The 17,084-nt window shown below is 33.9% G+C and overlaps 1 protein-coding gene across 1 annotated transcript in view; it reads left to right on the top strand.

Moving 5' to 3' along the window:
- NBEA (neurobeachin) overlaps positions 1-17,084 on the top strand; it is a 456,143-nt gene that overhangs the window by 87,978 nt on the left and 351,081 nt on the right. Inside the window, exons 6-7 of the mRNA XM_066313167.1 lie at positions 6,485-6,611; positions 13,075-13,194. Coding sequence (XP_066169264.1) covers positions 6,485-6,611; positions 13,075-13,194 — 247 coding nt within the window. The remainder of the gene's footprint in view (positions 1-6,484; positions 6,612-13,074; positions 13,195-17,084) is intronic.

The following is a 17,084-nucleotide window of genomic DNA, read 5'->3' on the forward strand; positions in this document are numbered from 1 at the left end:
CTTTAAATGGAGAGTGTTGTCATATTTTCTGTTTGGAGGTAGAGATTCTCAGCTGATGTCAGTACTGCAAAATAAATCTGTTAAACTCCAAGTGGAGTTTGCACATTAGCTAAAGGTAATAGAAAGTAGATCTATGAATATAAAATGGCTTGCTGATCATCAGTTCTCCAAAAATGTGAAAATTTTATGTGACTGTAATGGACATAAAAAAAGTGAATATACTAGTCTCAGAAGGAAATCATGGTATCACAGAATATGTTGAGTTGGGAGGGACCCATCAGGATCATTGAATCAAACTCAGCCCTGCTCAGGACCATCCCCATCACGCCATGTGCCTCAGAGCATTGTCCAAACATTTCCTGAATTTTATCATGCTTGGTGCTGTGATGCTTCCCTGGAGAACCTTTTCCAGTGCCCAACCACCCTCTGAGTGAAAAACCTTTCCCTGATATCCTGTATATAAGGTTATATTACCTTATGCCCTAAACCTCCACTGACACAGCTTCAGGCCATTCAGGTCCTGTCACTGGTCACCACAGAGGAGAGATCAGTGCCTGCCCCGCCTCTTCCCCTCACAATAGAGCTTTAACTGCAGGGAGCTCTCCCTGCAGTCTCCTCCTCTTCAGGCTGAACAGACCAAGTGACCTCAGCTGCTCCTCACATGGCTTTCCTTCAAGGCCCGTCAGCATTCTCATGGCCTTCCTTCAGGCATTCCCCAATAGTTTAATGTATTTCTAATATTGTGGCACCCAGAACTGCCCCAGCACTCGAGGTGAGGCTGCCCCAGTGCAGAGCAGACAGGACAGTCCCCTCCCTTGCCCAGCTGGTGATGCTGTGCCTGATGCACTCCAGGACAGGGTTGTCTCTTCTGGCTGCCAAGGCACTGCTGGCTCATATTTGACTTGCCACCAACCAGGACCCCCAGGTCCCTCTCCATGGCACTGCTTTCCAGCATTTCATTTCCCAGTCTGTTTGTCCACCCAGGGTTTCCCCATCCCAGGTGCGGAATCCAGCACATGAACTTCTTGAACTTTGTATGGTTGGTGATTGCCCAGTCGTCTTATTTGTCAGTCTCTCTTCAGGGCCTCCTTGCCTTCAAATGGGTCAACAGCTCCTCCCAGTCTTCTGCCATCTGCAAACTTGATTTTATCCCTTCCAGTCCTGCTTCTAAGTAATTTATGGAAGTGTTGAAAAACACAGGGCCTAAGATGTAGACCTGGAGACTTTGCCATGAGAGGAGCAATGCAAATTTTTTTATTATTTTTTTTAATATAGTAGATTAAACCAAGTTATGGAAAAATATCCATCTAAACTTTACACAGGTTTCAGACTTTATCACATGAAAGCTTGTTTCACATGCAACCAAGAGAAAGATAACAAAGCAAACATTTATTTTCTTCAAATGCAATTTTTGGTCATGCAATATATTTTTCAGTTTAACTAGCTGAAAAATGTATTATATAAATAACTCAAAGCTTTAAGTGAGTGCAGTGCCTTTGTGGTGTGAGACAGCAGTTAGTTACATCAGCTCAACCATGAAATGGTTGAAAACTGATTCTTAAAACTGGATAAGGGAAGCAAAGAAATGCTTTCACTTTTGCCAAATGTGAGGGAAATTTGCTGCTGTTCTGTTATTAGGGACGTGCTAAACCCTACTTCAAGAACTGTAACCTAGTTAGTTTCTTTCTTAAAAAAATAATTTTAATTATCTCTGAGGATGATGTTGGGCAGCTGCTGACAGTCTATTAACACTTGTGTATTGGAACAGTGTTGTAGCTATCTTCCCAAATATAAACTGAGTATGTATGAACAATCCTGGAAGAAAATTAGAAATCTGACATTTGCATGAACTATAAATAGCAATAAGGCGGAGCAGTCAGACTCGGAGAGTAAGGTTCAGAACTCTGTAGCAGAAATTTTAGTATAAGCCAGCCAATGTCATAAGCCTAGCAGTGGATAATGGATGCTATGCTTATGGAATGGGTAGTCATATGTTAGAATGCAGGAATTACAGCAGGATATTAAGGACTGCTGTAGGTTACTAACTGACCATAAAATCCATTTCCATTGCTCTAGCTGAAAGAGCTAATGTGATCTTTTTAGGCTGGTCTGAACAAACAGAGATAATAATCAAGATGATCTGATCCCTCCCTGAAATCTTGGCAAAAGCATTACTGGAGTGTCATTTAAAGTAAAGAATTGCTACTTCTTTTAAGAGACCATGGGAAAAAATGGTACTATTCAGAAAACACTTGTCAGTGAACTGTCCCTAGGAAAATGCATTTTATAATGAATGATTTTTTTAAAATCTGAAATCCAGTGGGTAGACTGCAAAATAGGAAAATTCAAACTTTGTGATAGTGGCTATAGCACTGTGTATCTAAATTATAAGACATAATAAAAATAATAATAATAGTGACAGTAATAATTATCATAGTTTAATAGATTTTTGGAAATGTTTCTTTAAAAATAAGGTTTAGATTCTTTGTCATAAGGACACCACAAATTTAGGTATTTGGGGCTAACCTTAAGCACACTCAACTGGAAATTCTCCATCCTCCAAATCACTTTATTGTTCCTGCTAAAAAAAGGGATGGATAGCATTAATATTATGTAAGGCCTGTAATTAGATATGATCAATCCAGATGCTAAATTGATTTTCAGAGGTTTTTTGGTTCAGGGATTTTTTTGGGGTTTGGTTTTGTTTTTTTGGTGTTTTTTTTTTTTGTGTTTTAATTTTTTTATCTTTTAAGAGGTGCTTGCTTTCAGATTATGTATTGTGTTCTGTAAAAGAATTAGAAGGTGAACTGAGGCTGAATTGTCATAATTTTTTTTGTCAATAAAACATCCCAAGTACTTCTACAAGCATTAAATGGAAAAATGGCAAAAATTTCTGAAAGTACATTCTACATTTTAGTTTTACAGATGTAGAGACAGGGACAAAAAAAAAAAAAAAACCCAACCAAAAATCAAGCTGTCTAGTATTGATCTTCTCGAGGGCTTATGATAATAGAGATATTGCAGAATGGTTGCAAAAGCATATAGTGGAATTCCAAAGTTAGTAGAAAACAAATTTCACCCACAGCTTTTAGGCAAGGATGAATTAATATCTTTGCAATATCAATACTATGATCATATGTTAAATTGCTCATAAAATCCTAAGCTAAAGAAATGGAATCCCTAAACAGTTCCACTGGTGAATGAAAGAATGCTTTCTTACTATGGAAGTGTCATAACATTCAGTAGCTGCTTTGAGAAACTGGCTGAATGAAACATAATTATAAAGATTATATGAACAAACTGTTGTAAAATTGTATTTTACAGCTCCCCAGCTGCTATGGGGAGTAATTTAAGGCTCATAAAACCATATGGCTGTTGATGGTACTGCTCTTGTTGTCTCCATGCATTTTATCTTTGGATGTGGCAAGTTCTGCACATGTAGGTAATTGGTAAGAGAATTTCTTTGCAGTATCTTAGAGACCAGTCCTAGCCTATGTTGCTTTTGGCAAGAATTATATGTCAAGATTAATATTGTATAATATTATGGTGAGGTAAACAGAACACAAATAAGTATTCAGTTCCTTCACTGTTGTATTACAATTCCAGTTAATTTGGAGGAAATAAAAGTAAAATCCTGGTTAAGTTTCATGTTTATAAAATCATTCATTCTATTCCAAGGCAAAGAGCTCTGCTAAGTAATGAGCAGTTTTTTCATTATTTCATTGCTTTCTCATGTTCATGTGCTGAGCTCAGGAAGTTACACTCATAAAGACAACTCAGTGTTTAAGATTTCAAGAATAGTCTGATTTGACCATAATGGAGATAAAATCAGCCCATTAACCAGCAAGGATAGGAAAGGGAAAAAAAATTTAAAATGTAGACATTTCTTCAAGAGGTATTCTTTGTTTCAAAATGCTTTCTAGCTTTTGTTCAAAGTAGTAGGATGCATTTTACATAGTGATAATATTTTATTAGGTAGAAAACTGATGATATTTACAATGGTTGGTTGTTGGTAATTTAAGAGAAATTATTATATTTGACATCTCTAAGCACATAATACAACATTGTATGTCAGAACATAGTGAATCTCTGTATTATTTTAATATCCTTCAGAATGGCATTCTGTTAAATGAAACTATTTTAGACCATAAAGATGACTTACATTGTTGAGAAACAGATTTGGCATTATGGGAGTTGCAGTTACCTTCTGAAAAGTTCTTTGAGTGGCATAAGGCACTAAGGAGATAAATCAAAGTCTCAAACAATCTCGCAACATGTTCAATTGCTCTTACTGTAAGGACTGTATTTTAAGCTTTTTAACGTTCATTTTATTGCTCAAAATTCAGCACTGTGGTCGTGCAGGTTGTGTAAATGGGTAATGTGTATGTGAGTGATATTCTTCCATGAAGCTGTTCACTGCTCCTTTCATTTGAGGGGTTTAGCTGCCTGTGGGGTCACTGTGGAAGCCAGATCATTGGCATGATCCAGGTTAAAAATAGTCTTCAAAAGATGCAAGGGAGTGGCCATGTTATAAAGTGTTTGCACTGTTGAAGTCAGTGGTAATGGACAGCATGTAATATTTCTCTTCATTCTTAGGTTATATCTTAGATTTATTTAGAGAGGGCATTTTTCTTTTATTAAAGAAGTGTTTTTTTTTTTTCTTTTTTTCAAAGGGAGTTCTATGGAAGCTCTTATTAAAGGCAGTAGCAGGGAATAATGCTCCTTTTCAGCACAGCAGCTTGAGGAGAGAGAGCACTGTGTACAATATAGAGAAGCAGATGAATGAATGAATGAGGAAGACACAGCCTGAATTTGTGGGGGGGAAAAAAAATATATATATATATATATATATATACACTATACCTACTTCAAGACTAGAAGTAGGAACTTCTGTGCATGGATTCATTAGGGTGCAGAAAAATTATCTATAGGTGTTATTACACATGGTCTGTTTACTCTGTTTTTAAAATTAAAGTATTCTAATTCATTACAGCAAATGTGGCTCTCTAGAATTTGAATGTCTCATTTCAACTCCCTTTATGGATGCCCTCGTAGGAAATGAGTGTCTAAGCCCTAATCACCTCAGGCTGTAATCACAACACCTATCTTGTAAAGAGCTTATTTTTTTCATAAGGTCATGGCTTATCAACTGTTTTTTTTACAGTAAGCAAAGAGGAAAATTTTGTCCTTAAATAATGCACACATATTGATTAAACTGTAAGTTTCTGAGGATGAAATAGGTTCACAAATATCCAAATTTTTCCATATTAAAATCACGATTATATATGTTTAGTAGAGTAAACTTAAAATATACTATTTCAGCAGCTATTAAGGAAGATGAAATTTGAAATTAGTGTTTGCATGTTACTTTAATTTCTTAATATTCCTAGAAAAAAAGTAGTAAAAGTGTTGGAAGAAAGTGTTGCAACAAAAAAACCATTTAAAGCACTATTACTCCAATAATGTAAAATTAATTTATAAGTTAGCTGCATTAAGAGAATGAGAATGTATTAACTGGTGAGCTACAGGACTTTGTAAAAATGCTCAAAATTAGTAGGGTTTTTTTCCTTATATTTGCAAAGCTTTCATTTCACCATCTAGACTTTGTATTTCAGCCGTTGGTTATTCATTAAGGAAAAGTCTAGAAGTTGTATGCAGTGTGCTCCATATTATTGATAGCAAACTGCTTTAAATTGCACTTAGCTTTTCAGAAGTGATTATGTAGCATAGCTGTAGATATGTAGATACTTTCCTTTTTTTAATTGTTCTGTGAGTGTCATTCATGAACTTTCCCCAGGCATCTTTGTAAAGTGTTTTTTTAAGAAGTCCAGAATTGCTCTTTCAAATGCTTGTGATTTCAAATATAAGTGGAGAGAAGTATGAGCTTTCTGTGTTATCTGTCTTTATGATACTTGTCACAAGAAAGCTTGGAAATCCTTGTTAAACTTACTTTCTTAAAACTGCAGTCCTTTATCTATTTGACAAATGAAAATAAATCCACAACTCAGATGATTAAAACATCGTATATCATTAATATAAGTTATTTGTGTCTTGAAAAATAATTCTTGTGCATGATAATTGTTTTGAATCTAAATTTGTATGTGATACTAGCTGCATTGTTCTCTGAACCCCCAAAATTGCAAGGCATCTGACAATTGTTCTGTAATGGATATTTCTTCACAACTTTAATCAGATGTGTTATTTTAAATGATGATTAATTAAGAAACTGAGGGTGAATCGTGATAGATAAAATATTTACTATCTGGGATTTTAGAGTAAGTACTGATTTTTAAAATGTAGCCTGGAATCACTTAAGTGCTCAAGGGGAGTAGCTCTCCAAAAAGAGTGGTGGAAGAAAATTCGATTCACTATTTCAGGGACAAATTTATTTTCTTTTTCATGGCAGTTTAAAGTAGTATTTGGACCTTTTTATAATAAAATAATTCCCTTTTTCCCAATTTCTTTCATAATTCTTTCTTTTCAGTTTCCGCACTAGCAAAGGTGTTGGGTATTCTGCTCATTTTGTTGGCAACTGCTTAATAGTTACATCGTTGAAGTCAAAAGGCAAAGGTTTCCAGCACTGTGTGAAGTATGACTTTCAGCCACGCAAGGTAAGCAAAGGGGTGTTTACAGTAAAGAATAACACTGAAGATCTGGCAATGTGCTTCTGGGAGGAGGGCTAAAATCCCTTTAGTGCCATAGTGTTAATCATAATTTCTTGTTTATAAGTAACTAACTACTCTAGTCATCATGGCAAGCTACAGTTCAGAATCAAATCAAGAAAAATGTAATTTATACTATATCACTCTAGAAAGTCAGCTTGTTTTTCAAAACTACTGCTTAATTGACTTCAGAGAGAGAAGAATTTTGAGTATTTGTAAAATGGCTACATTTCATTACTTAAATATCATAATTCTGTTTCTGAAAATTCTGTACTTGGTAACTTTGTTGCCAAGGTCTTGAAAAATTTTGCTGGCACTGCTAGTTTCATTAACTGATGCTGTATGATATAAGGCTCTGAACTATCTTCTGTTTCAGTGCTATTTTAGGATTTCTCATTTTTCATAGTAAATCTTGATTACATCTCTAAATCATTTTGGAGTTTATTTCTACTCTGTGCCTAGTAGTCCTAGGGGAGCAATGATTTTGTGGCCTTCGGTGTTGCAGGTAGTTGACTGAAGCATTGACTTTTCTGTACAGCAAGCATTATGTGTTTGTCACTGATATCAGTCTTGTGTATATTTTGCTCATTTCTTTTTTTTATGGGCTTAGAATTTGTATATTGAATTTCAGTGCTTGAATTTTTTTTTTTTTTCTGAGAAACCAGTCTCTTAAGGAGGGAATGCCATTGTTCACACATCAACTTCATGTTCCACTATTTCTCTTGATGTGTATTTGTGGTTCAAAATCACAGATTCTAATTTTGTCACGTAGCTCTGAGATCCCTTGTGATTTTCTTAAAACAAAGTAATGTCTTTCTCTACCACATCGCTCGGGGTTGTATAAAGCTTTATAAACACATATCTGCTGAGTCTACTGGAGTGAATCAATTCTGTTTTTCACATTTTTCCAATTTTATGGCCAGAAAAGTATTTTGATGACAGTTCAATTTTCATTTAAAGTAGCACATCTGAATCTGGGAACAAACATAATTTTTAACTTTTGTATTAAGTTATTGTTAATCAGCTTTTGGGATCTAGCTGATCTTTACTTGTTGACAAGGAAGTAGTCTTTCATATTTCAGCTAGATATGCTTCTGGTAATTTTTAATGCAAATTAATTAGTTTTCTTTGTGCCAACTCTGGAAATTTTTAGCTTTTGCTGTTGCTACTGAAAATAACTAATTCTGAAATACTGGTACCTGAGTATCTCTTTATATGAATACCAGTTTCAAATCAAAATCAGCTGATCTGCTGAATTACATAAAAATATAGCTCCCATATTAGTTTTACTTATCCCGAAGTTCATGCTTCATACGCTTTGGGTCATGTCAGATTTAGAAATTATTTTAAGTATGCTAGATTATGTTTTTTAGTAGTTTTATATAGGTTTTTCCATCATTAACTTCAATTCATGTGCATGTGTTCAAGTACATAATGCATGGTGGAGGAAATAAAGACTGTCAAATATTATTCTTGGCCCTAACAAGTCAAAATTTGTCCTGTTTAACATGCAAATTGATTTTTTCATGTTGTTTAGATATGAGATTGGTTTCACTGTACAAGATTTCAATGTGTAGATATATATTCAAAAAATATGTACTCATTTATAAAACAGTTAACTGTCCTAATGCAAACTTGAGAAGTGTGATTTTTGACATCAGATGTACCATTCTCTAGACATTTGCTTACAGACACAGGCGTTTAAGCAGTAGAATTTGTCAGAAGCATCATCCTCAGTAAACTTCTGAATAATGTGATATGAGGGTATTTAAAATTTTTGTTGAATCACAGGAAAGTAATAAATTCAAATCATCTGGTAAAAAGCTTTATGTAGGCAGATCAGAGTTGCTCTGTTCTTGTGAAGATCTTCCTGCTATGTCATATGATCCCATTCACAGTATAATATGTAATCTTAATTTATAACTTTAGGATGTGCCAAGTGGTTACTTTAGGTCTCAATTGGCATATTTTATAACATTTTAAAATCAAGCATTTATTAAAAAATATTGAGAAATTTGGTTATCATATCCTTAAATAGAAAATGTGGGTATAGTATAATAGCCTGACATCTCAGCAGAGCTGAACTAGTTTTGGTAAAGGTGTTTTGATATGTCTATACTGCTTTTTTGGGACTCCAAGTTGAGATTTTTGTGTAAGCGACCCCCAGTGTTTCTGCTCCCTTGAGTTTCAGCCTCAGTTCTTGTAAAACTGTAACAGGAAAGAAGTGTAGTCAAGACCAAACAGCTTTTTTGTGTGTTTCTAATCCTGAACACCTTTATTAACTGTAGCAGAGACATAAATAACTTCCACATCCTGGAAATCTTTAGTGTGTGATGCCTCATCTCTCTGACTGTACTGTCCTGTGGAGTAGGAATATGACTTAGTGACTGAGTAGTTGGTGACTAAGCTTGACAGCTTTCAGCAGTAAACAAAAAATGCATAGTGAAGGGTCTTTTAGTAACAGCTAAAGAAGGTCTTGTTACAACAGAGAGAGATGTGGCCTTTGTGCATTTTTGAGAAAATAATATGGGGAAGGAAGCTGCAGGATGAATGTGAAAGTTGTGTTGCTGACTTTGAATATTAGAGGAAAAAAAGGATTTTTTTCATCTAAAAGTTGAAGAAAAATTGTTTGTGAGATTATGCACCTTGGTTTGGTTCACTGTGTAGTAGTGAACTACTACAGAAAACTAGTGAACTACTACAGAAAGTGCTGTCTTTCCTTCTTAAAAAAAATGTTTGCTAATTGCCTAAGTGCAGAAATACAAAAGACTATGAGCAAATGCACCATTAATCACAAAACCCAGTAGACTGTTTAAAAGCTCCTTACAATGTACCTGAGCACAGATAAATAGCAATGTACAGACCACTGTTAGTAAAATGAGTTTTTTCAGGAATTTGAGGTTGAGTCCAAATGAGGAATACTTGGAAAAGTAGAACTTATAGAAAATTCTATGCAAAATTATTAGGGCAATTTTTTTCACTTTCAGAGGGTCAATTAGATGGCTGAGACTTAATAGGAACCCTTGAAGAATATATTTACATGGCAAAAAAGCTAAAGTATTTCATTCCATCATTGTTTATGAGTAAATGGGTATGAGTCAGAGGAAGTGTCTCAAATTTAAATGTCAATAGAAGGGTTATAGCAATATATGTAAGACACAGTAATTAATTTCCAGAACCTTAGAGCAGGCACTCCTTAGTTCCAAAGAAAGTTGAATGTTAAATTTGCCAAACTTTCAATTAGGGTATATAATATTTTTTTTCCAAATAAATTCCAGATGGAAAATAATACAGATCTTAGAACATGTATTTTCTGATATTTAGAATGAAATATTATCATTTCGCCATCAAATTGTGATAGAGGCTACGAAAATGTAAGGGAAGGATTAGAAAACACATAGATAAAAGTATCTGGGATAAAGCAGTGCTCTGCTGCACTGGAATTTTTTCCTGTTTCTATTGAATTATTTTAAAGATTCTCACTTTGCATAATAACAGATTCGTGAGCTAGTTGATACACACTGTGTGGATTTTTGAAGAACTTTAGGCATTATACTCATTTGAGAGCCTTAAAAAAATTGCGTTACTATGTGATAAGAGAATTATATTCATTAAAATACAGTGATGGAAGTATATGAATCAGCTGAGCAAGCAGAGATCTCAGAAGAACTTTTTTTTTCTTGTTGCTAAGAATGCATCATGGACTTGGTGGAGTTTGTCATCCTCTGTTTAGGAATTAGCTTTGAAAACCTGTATTACTCATTTCTCCTAGATTGATAGTGAAAAATGAGAGACAAAGAGTAAGCCTTTTTTTTAATACTTTAATGCTTTCCTGGCTAAAAAGAAATTGCCATTTAAGATGTAAATTTAGTTAATTCAAGGGTAGGAGGACAAAAAGCAGTATTTTACTGGTTATGGAATGGAGCATGTGTGTGTATTCAGGAAGATCAGAGCTGAGGAGTGTTTTAGAACTTGCCTTGTGGCTCAGAGTAACAGACATAGGTAGTGATCTGACACAGCAGCAGTCCTAAAGATTCAGAAAAGCTGCATGAAAGAAAGGAGACTTGAAGTAAAAGAAGCTGCATGTGCATATATGGGGGTTAACATGGAGGAAAAAAGGATTATAAAAAGTAGTTTATATAATTTTCCCTGAACACCAAAGTGAATGTGAACACCAAAGCTCTCCCAAGACAGCGTTGCTCATTTTAGTTCCTTCTGGGCTCTGTGGACAGTGTTTCAACAAAAGTAATGAATTATTTGTTTCCAAATGAATGAGTCATCTATTAAGCTTTAGCTACACACAGAGACAGTCTTAAAAATTGGTATGTTTTCAGAAATGGTTTTAAAGCTTATGAAAGAAAAATCACAGACAGAAGATAAATAGAAGAAACATGGAGGTTAGGGGTTATCAGCTGATTTCTGCTATAAAAGTGTCATACCTGGAAATATGAATAAATACACAAAAGGCACAACTTGGAACAGTACCAGCACAAAGAATGCCTGCTGTTGAGATGGAAATTTTTGAAATCAACATCACTTGGTGGAGATTATTGGTAAATTAACTACTGAAGGAATGAGAACATGGGAATATTTTTCTGAGAGATTTATATTAGGTTGTGTGGAGCTTTGGAAAAGTAGTAATGATGAAAGGGAAACTCTAGTCATGTGGTTTGTACTTAGTTTCTGACTAGCAGTTATGTGTATAGGCATTGATTTATTAATATTTTGTCAAATTTATGGTGAGTGTTCTGATTACAAATATTTGTAATATTTGAATCGGATTACAAAATGAGAAATAAAATTTCCATAGTGGGTTTTGAGTTAGATTTTTTGTTTGGAGCTTTTTTTTTGGTTTGGTTTTTTTTGTTTGTTTGTTTGTTTTGTTTTTGTTTTGTTTTGTTTTTTTTTTTTTTTTTTTTGAGGTTGACAGTAACTTACAGAAATTACTTTGTTCCTGATTCATTTAAAAAAAAAAAAAATAGAACTTCCATACGTGACTTCAGAAGCCAAAGCTGGAGCAGTAGTTTTTTATTCCAGTATTTCCCAATGAATCTGTTTGCTTGAAAATGCAAGAAATTAGATACTCTGAAGTACTGTTGTGAGATAAACAGCATTTTTCAACTTTCTTTTACTTGTATCTTTAAAGGAGGGAAAAATAAAAAAAAATATTTTTAAATACCTGAAAACATGTGTGTAAAAATGTGTTCTCATATCTATAGCTATTATAGACTTGTAACAGAATACAGCTCAATTTGATGACTACTGTAATGCTTCTTGTCAAAATGTATTTGGCTGCATTCTGGTTTGTTCATAATTCTGTGCTTTGTCTAATTTCAAAATCATCATGTGAAAATATCTACTTTTATTTTCTCTGACATAAAGACAGAATTTTATATAAATAGGCTCTATATCTACTTATCCCAGCTCAGGAAGAGAGTCAACAAGCCCCAAGGGTTGCAGAAGTTCTCTATTTTGGAAAAAAGGGACCTATCTGAACATGGAAATTACAATATAATAATTGGAAAAGAGACCAAGAAAGGGATGATGATGAAAATGTCAATTATTATTCCAAATTATTAGAATACAAAAGGCTGTTTTTAAGACAAGCTGACATTTTCACAGTCGATTAGGTTGCAAGGAGATGTGTTGAGACCATCTGGTCTCTACCTCTGTTTGAAAAAGGGACACCTAGATCAAGTTGCTCTTCATTTTGTCCAGTTATGTTTCAAATGTCTCCAAGCACGAAGGCTCCAGAGTTCTTCTTGAATTTATTTGTCATGGAGATAATGATTCCTCCTAAACAAATTAGGGAAAGATCACCATAGTAGTACAAGAAGCGCCAAATTGTGCTGGCTTCTCTGTTTGATTATTTATTAGTAATATGACAGTTGTCAAAAATTGGTGGAATGCTAAAGAATAGAGGAAAAAATATCAAAGCAAACAATCGGGGTGACATCTTAACCTGGGCTGTATAATTTGCTTTTGTGACTTTTTAAAAAATATATTTAATAATTTCTGATGCACAGCTGTGATGCAAAGACAGAGGTTGTGTGATATGAATTTGTTAAAGTAAGAGTGCATAGCTCTGGATTTCCTATCAAAACTTAGCTGCATTTTTTTTTTTACAGAATAGTGCTGAAATTAAATTGCACTGTTGAAATTAAATTGTATGTATGCATTTTTTCCTCTAATCCTATAAAGGAATGCAGGTAGGTACATCGTTACATTTAGGCACCATTCTATTGACTGGACTTGAAGTCGCACTGACCTGAATTTATTTTTACATGTTTGCAAGGATTTATCTTTTTGTGTAAGTTTATGAGAGTGGTCACTTGTTTTTTATGCCATTCATTAACATTGTTTTTATAGCATGAAATGTACCCCTGTGTACTGATTTTTCATGTCTTTGCAGTGGTACATGATAAGCATTGTACACATCTACAACCGGTGGAGAAACAGTGAAATACGCTGTTACGTGAATGGTCAGCTGGTATCCTATGGTGACATGGCCTGGCATGTTAACACAAATGATGTAAGATTTTATTGGTTTTCCTTTCTCATCACTTTTCCTTTTAAGGTTAATTGAAAAAGAAAAAAAAAGTGTAATATTTTTTTCTGGAGATCTTTGAAAATTTTCTTTTTTAAATGTGTATTTTCTTCTTACTTATTAATCTGCTTAATAAAATGTAACACTATTGACTTTTTGGAGTTTTTTTATGCTGGCTTTATGTACCTTTGACTTTGGAAAATTTGAGAGCCTAGACCTAATGAAGCAGCAAATATTGCTCTTGCTAGCTTTCTGGCTATGGAAGGCAGATAAAATTATTTTCTTGTGCTTTGCCTTTAGCTAAATCTGTGATAGAATTTCAGAGGTTCTTGATTCATCAACTTGCTACCCTTTTGTTATTTTTTATTTAAAATATGGTACTCATTTCTTTCTGATTGCTATAAGGGATAAAGAAGCCTTAGGGAAATGAACTGTCTTTTGCTAAATTCTACAGGCAAAATAGGATTTGAAAGGGAAAGCTTAAATATTGCATGTTAGTTAAAGTAGAGTTCTGCCTTCCAAAGGTTCTGATTTCTGTTCTCTGGGTTTTTTGGTAGCATTTCTACTTGCAAGAAAAGGCTGGCCTTTCAGTTTTGCAGGGCATGGTTTCTCCTTGGTAATATAAATATTTTCATGATAGGTGAAATGCGATGACTGAAAAGCCAACTGAGGTCTCAGAAGATCTCGTCTGGATTATTGGTTATATCATGTGGGGATCTGTAATCCTTAATGACAAAAGCTTAGCAGGAGCTGCTCCTTCTGTTTGTATTTTCTTCACTGTATTCTTTTCTGCTTTCTCATGCAACAAAAGTACAATCTTTTCTTAAGGTGGTTTACCAAGCATTAGATATTTTGGTGTAAGTCTTAAATATGTACTAAGGTTTTATTTTGTCCACCATATATTAGTCTAAGCTATGAAAGACACTACTTATGATTAGCTCTCCAATTTTTATTAACAAATATCCAATTTTTAATAACAAAAATCTATTCTATCAATAGTAAGAAGTAGAATAGAAAGATCAAAAAATTCAGGAAAGCTGTATGAATGCAAATGTGTAAAATAAATGAAAGAGAAAATAGGGGAGTGTGTACATAGGCTTCTTACTATTTCAGATTACCTAGGAAGAGAAGCTCTTGTTTTAACTGTATTAGAACTTTCTTGTTTCATATAAAGTTTGAGTTATTAGAAGTATTCCCTTGAAGACTTGAGCAGTTATCCAGCTTATTTGTTAACATCTACCTTCAAACTCTTACACTTGGATATAATTATTCTCCTGCAAGATGTCAATAAAATACCTTACCATAATAGTTCTGGGAAAAAAGAAAACGCTGTCTAAGTCAACCAATCATTTTTCTTTCCTTACATCCCATGTTGAGCATAAGTATTTATATAGTTTACTCTGATAGATTTAATGATACTGTTTGTGAAAACAGTGAAAACAGAAACGGTCAGGAGCTGTATACTGTTCATCAAGTACCTATGACTTCTCTGTCTTTTTTGTGGATGTATATTGTAGGAAAATCAAGATGTAGGGTTAAAAAAACTAAATGTACTGATGACAAGATTTTTCATTTGCTTACTGTGTCGTATCTACCACTGAACGATATGTATTATGATTAAACATATTTTTAGACTAGTAAAAAAAATTCATTACATTTACATTATTGAGTTTTCAATTAAGGAGTTCAACTGAATATAATTTTTTAAGAATAGGTTTTGTCTTCATAGAGATTGTAAGTTTACTTTATTTTTTTTTTCCCCAGACTGATTTTGCATTGCCATTTTCTAATATTTTTATGAGGGCATTTTCAGTATCTGAAATTTGCCTCTTGTATCCAAGCAAGAACTGTAGAAAACATTAGTCTACCATTTTCATATGTAGCCTGGGAAACGTGGAAGAAAAGATAGAGGGGGCAAAAAACAGTGAAACTCTAAAAAGTGAATATTTATTCATTTATTTCAAATTATTTTTTTCTTGTATTTCTTAGAATCAATTCTTATTTATACAAGGCAATGGATTTACTGGGTTCTTATTCTGTAATGTGGCCAGGCAGATATAGGATATTACATGATGTACTCATTATAGTTTCAGACCTGCATTCTTCACAAATATATGTTGAATTAAGAGATATATTTCATTTTATTGAGCCTCCATGTATTTAATATTTACAGTATGTTTCACCCTAATGTTAGAGGGAAGCTACAAATTTGGATGAAAAAGGGGAAGACATTATAAACTTCTTTGTATTAACTGTTTCTATTTTGAATGCTACTGGTACTCTGTTTTCATAGAGCCACTTTTGGCTCCAAATTCATTACTACTGTTTAATGAAATAAAAAAATCATAGCAGTGCCAATATTTATTGTATTTATGTCCTGCACAACATACCATGACTAGTGAAAAAGGACTCATTGAGCTTATATTCCAAAGGGTAAATACAGCTGGGGATTGTGGCAAAAAAGTGAGGTGACGTGTAGCAAGGTACAACAGAATCAAATGTGTCCAGCCACAAGCTCCTCAGTAGTCATGATCAGCTCCATAGGCCTTATGGGGTTAATTATTTATAAGATAGCAAATGCACTTCGAGATGGAAGTTAAATTGAAGAGTTTGGCTATTACAGCTGTACAATTTGGAATTTTCTCCAGTTATGGGAAGTGACAAAAGAGACCTAGAACTTCTCTTCAAGGTAGAGTGTGGAGATGTGGAGGTTTGGTGGAAGATTTTTATTCTGATGGGTGACGGTTAATTGATGCTGTCTTGACATTTTTCACAGAACTTTGCATTTCCATTGTAGAATAAGGAAACTGTAGAAAGATCTAAAAAGCTTACTTAAGTGATGAAAAGCCAACACATTGATAACATCAGTACCACTTTTACTGCATTTGAAAAAAGGCTTATAATTATCCAGATTATTAACAATAAAGTTTAGTTTAAATAACAAGTTCCATAAGTCCCAAGAGTTTAACATTTTTATTTAAATAAAATAGGAGGTTTTGGGCCAAGGGACTGAATGAAGTAGATCTGTCAATCACTTTATCTCAGAGTTATTTATGATATACTACCAGGGATGTACAAAAATAGGCTAGGCAACTTGGTGTCTGTCAGGTTTAAAATTATGGAAATGTGAAATAGTTGGAGGAAGGCCAAATGAGCTGTGAGTACTGGGTGCTGATTTCTAAATAAATTAATTAATTGATAACTCAGTTTTGCAGATTGCTTGTACAGATCTGGAACAAAAGTGGATAAAATTACCAGGAAATCAGAAATTATCCTTCCCCTCCAAGTAAAAATAATGGAAACAAGAATGATGTAAGAATGAAGTGTCAGAAATGGGAAAGTGTAAAGCAGAAAGAATGAAAAAAGACAGAAAAGGAAATTACTAGAGGCTAGCAAACCTAGAACTTAACTATAATTAAAACTCAGACTCTGTTGAGCGGTACAATTGCTGTTGTACAATTAATGCTTACTAGAGGAAACCAGGAAAATACCCTTATAATAGACAGGAATGTAGTCTCAGAATATTTAAATATCAACTAGGAAAACTGTGGCATCAGTAGCTCAGACAGGTTCCTCAAATAACCATTGAAAATGGCAATTGCTCAGCATTAATTGATGTAACACTTCCTGACAGTAATGGCACAGTGTCAGGAAAGCCTTCAAGGCTAAGCAGGATTTGAATAAAGAAACTGAAAATTTTTATTGAATTTTGCCATTAGGTTTACCAGGAGTCAAAGGGATCTGATTAACTCATCTTTTGCACTGTACATCCTGCATATGACTTTATGAATTAATTTTAGTGTAGGATTTTTGCCAGAAGTTTTTTTATCTTTTCAAAACTTCTTAAAATAATAGAAATTCCAAGGAGAAAAAAT

Source organism: Sylvia atricapilla, chromosome 2 (assembly GCF_009819655.1).
Source record: "Sylvia atricapilla isolate bSylAtr1 chromosome 2, bSylAtr1.pri, whole genome shotgun sequence".
NCBI classification, from domain to species: Eukaryota; Metazoa; Chordata; class Aves; order Passeriformes; family Sylviidae; genus Sylvia; species Sylvia atricapilla.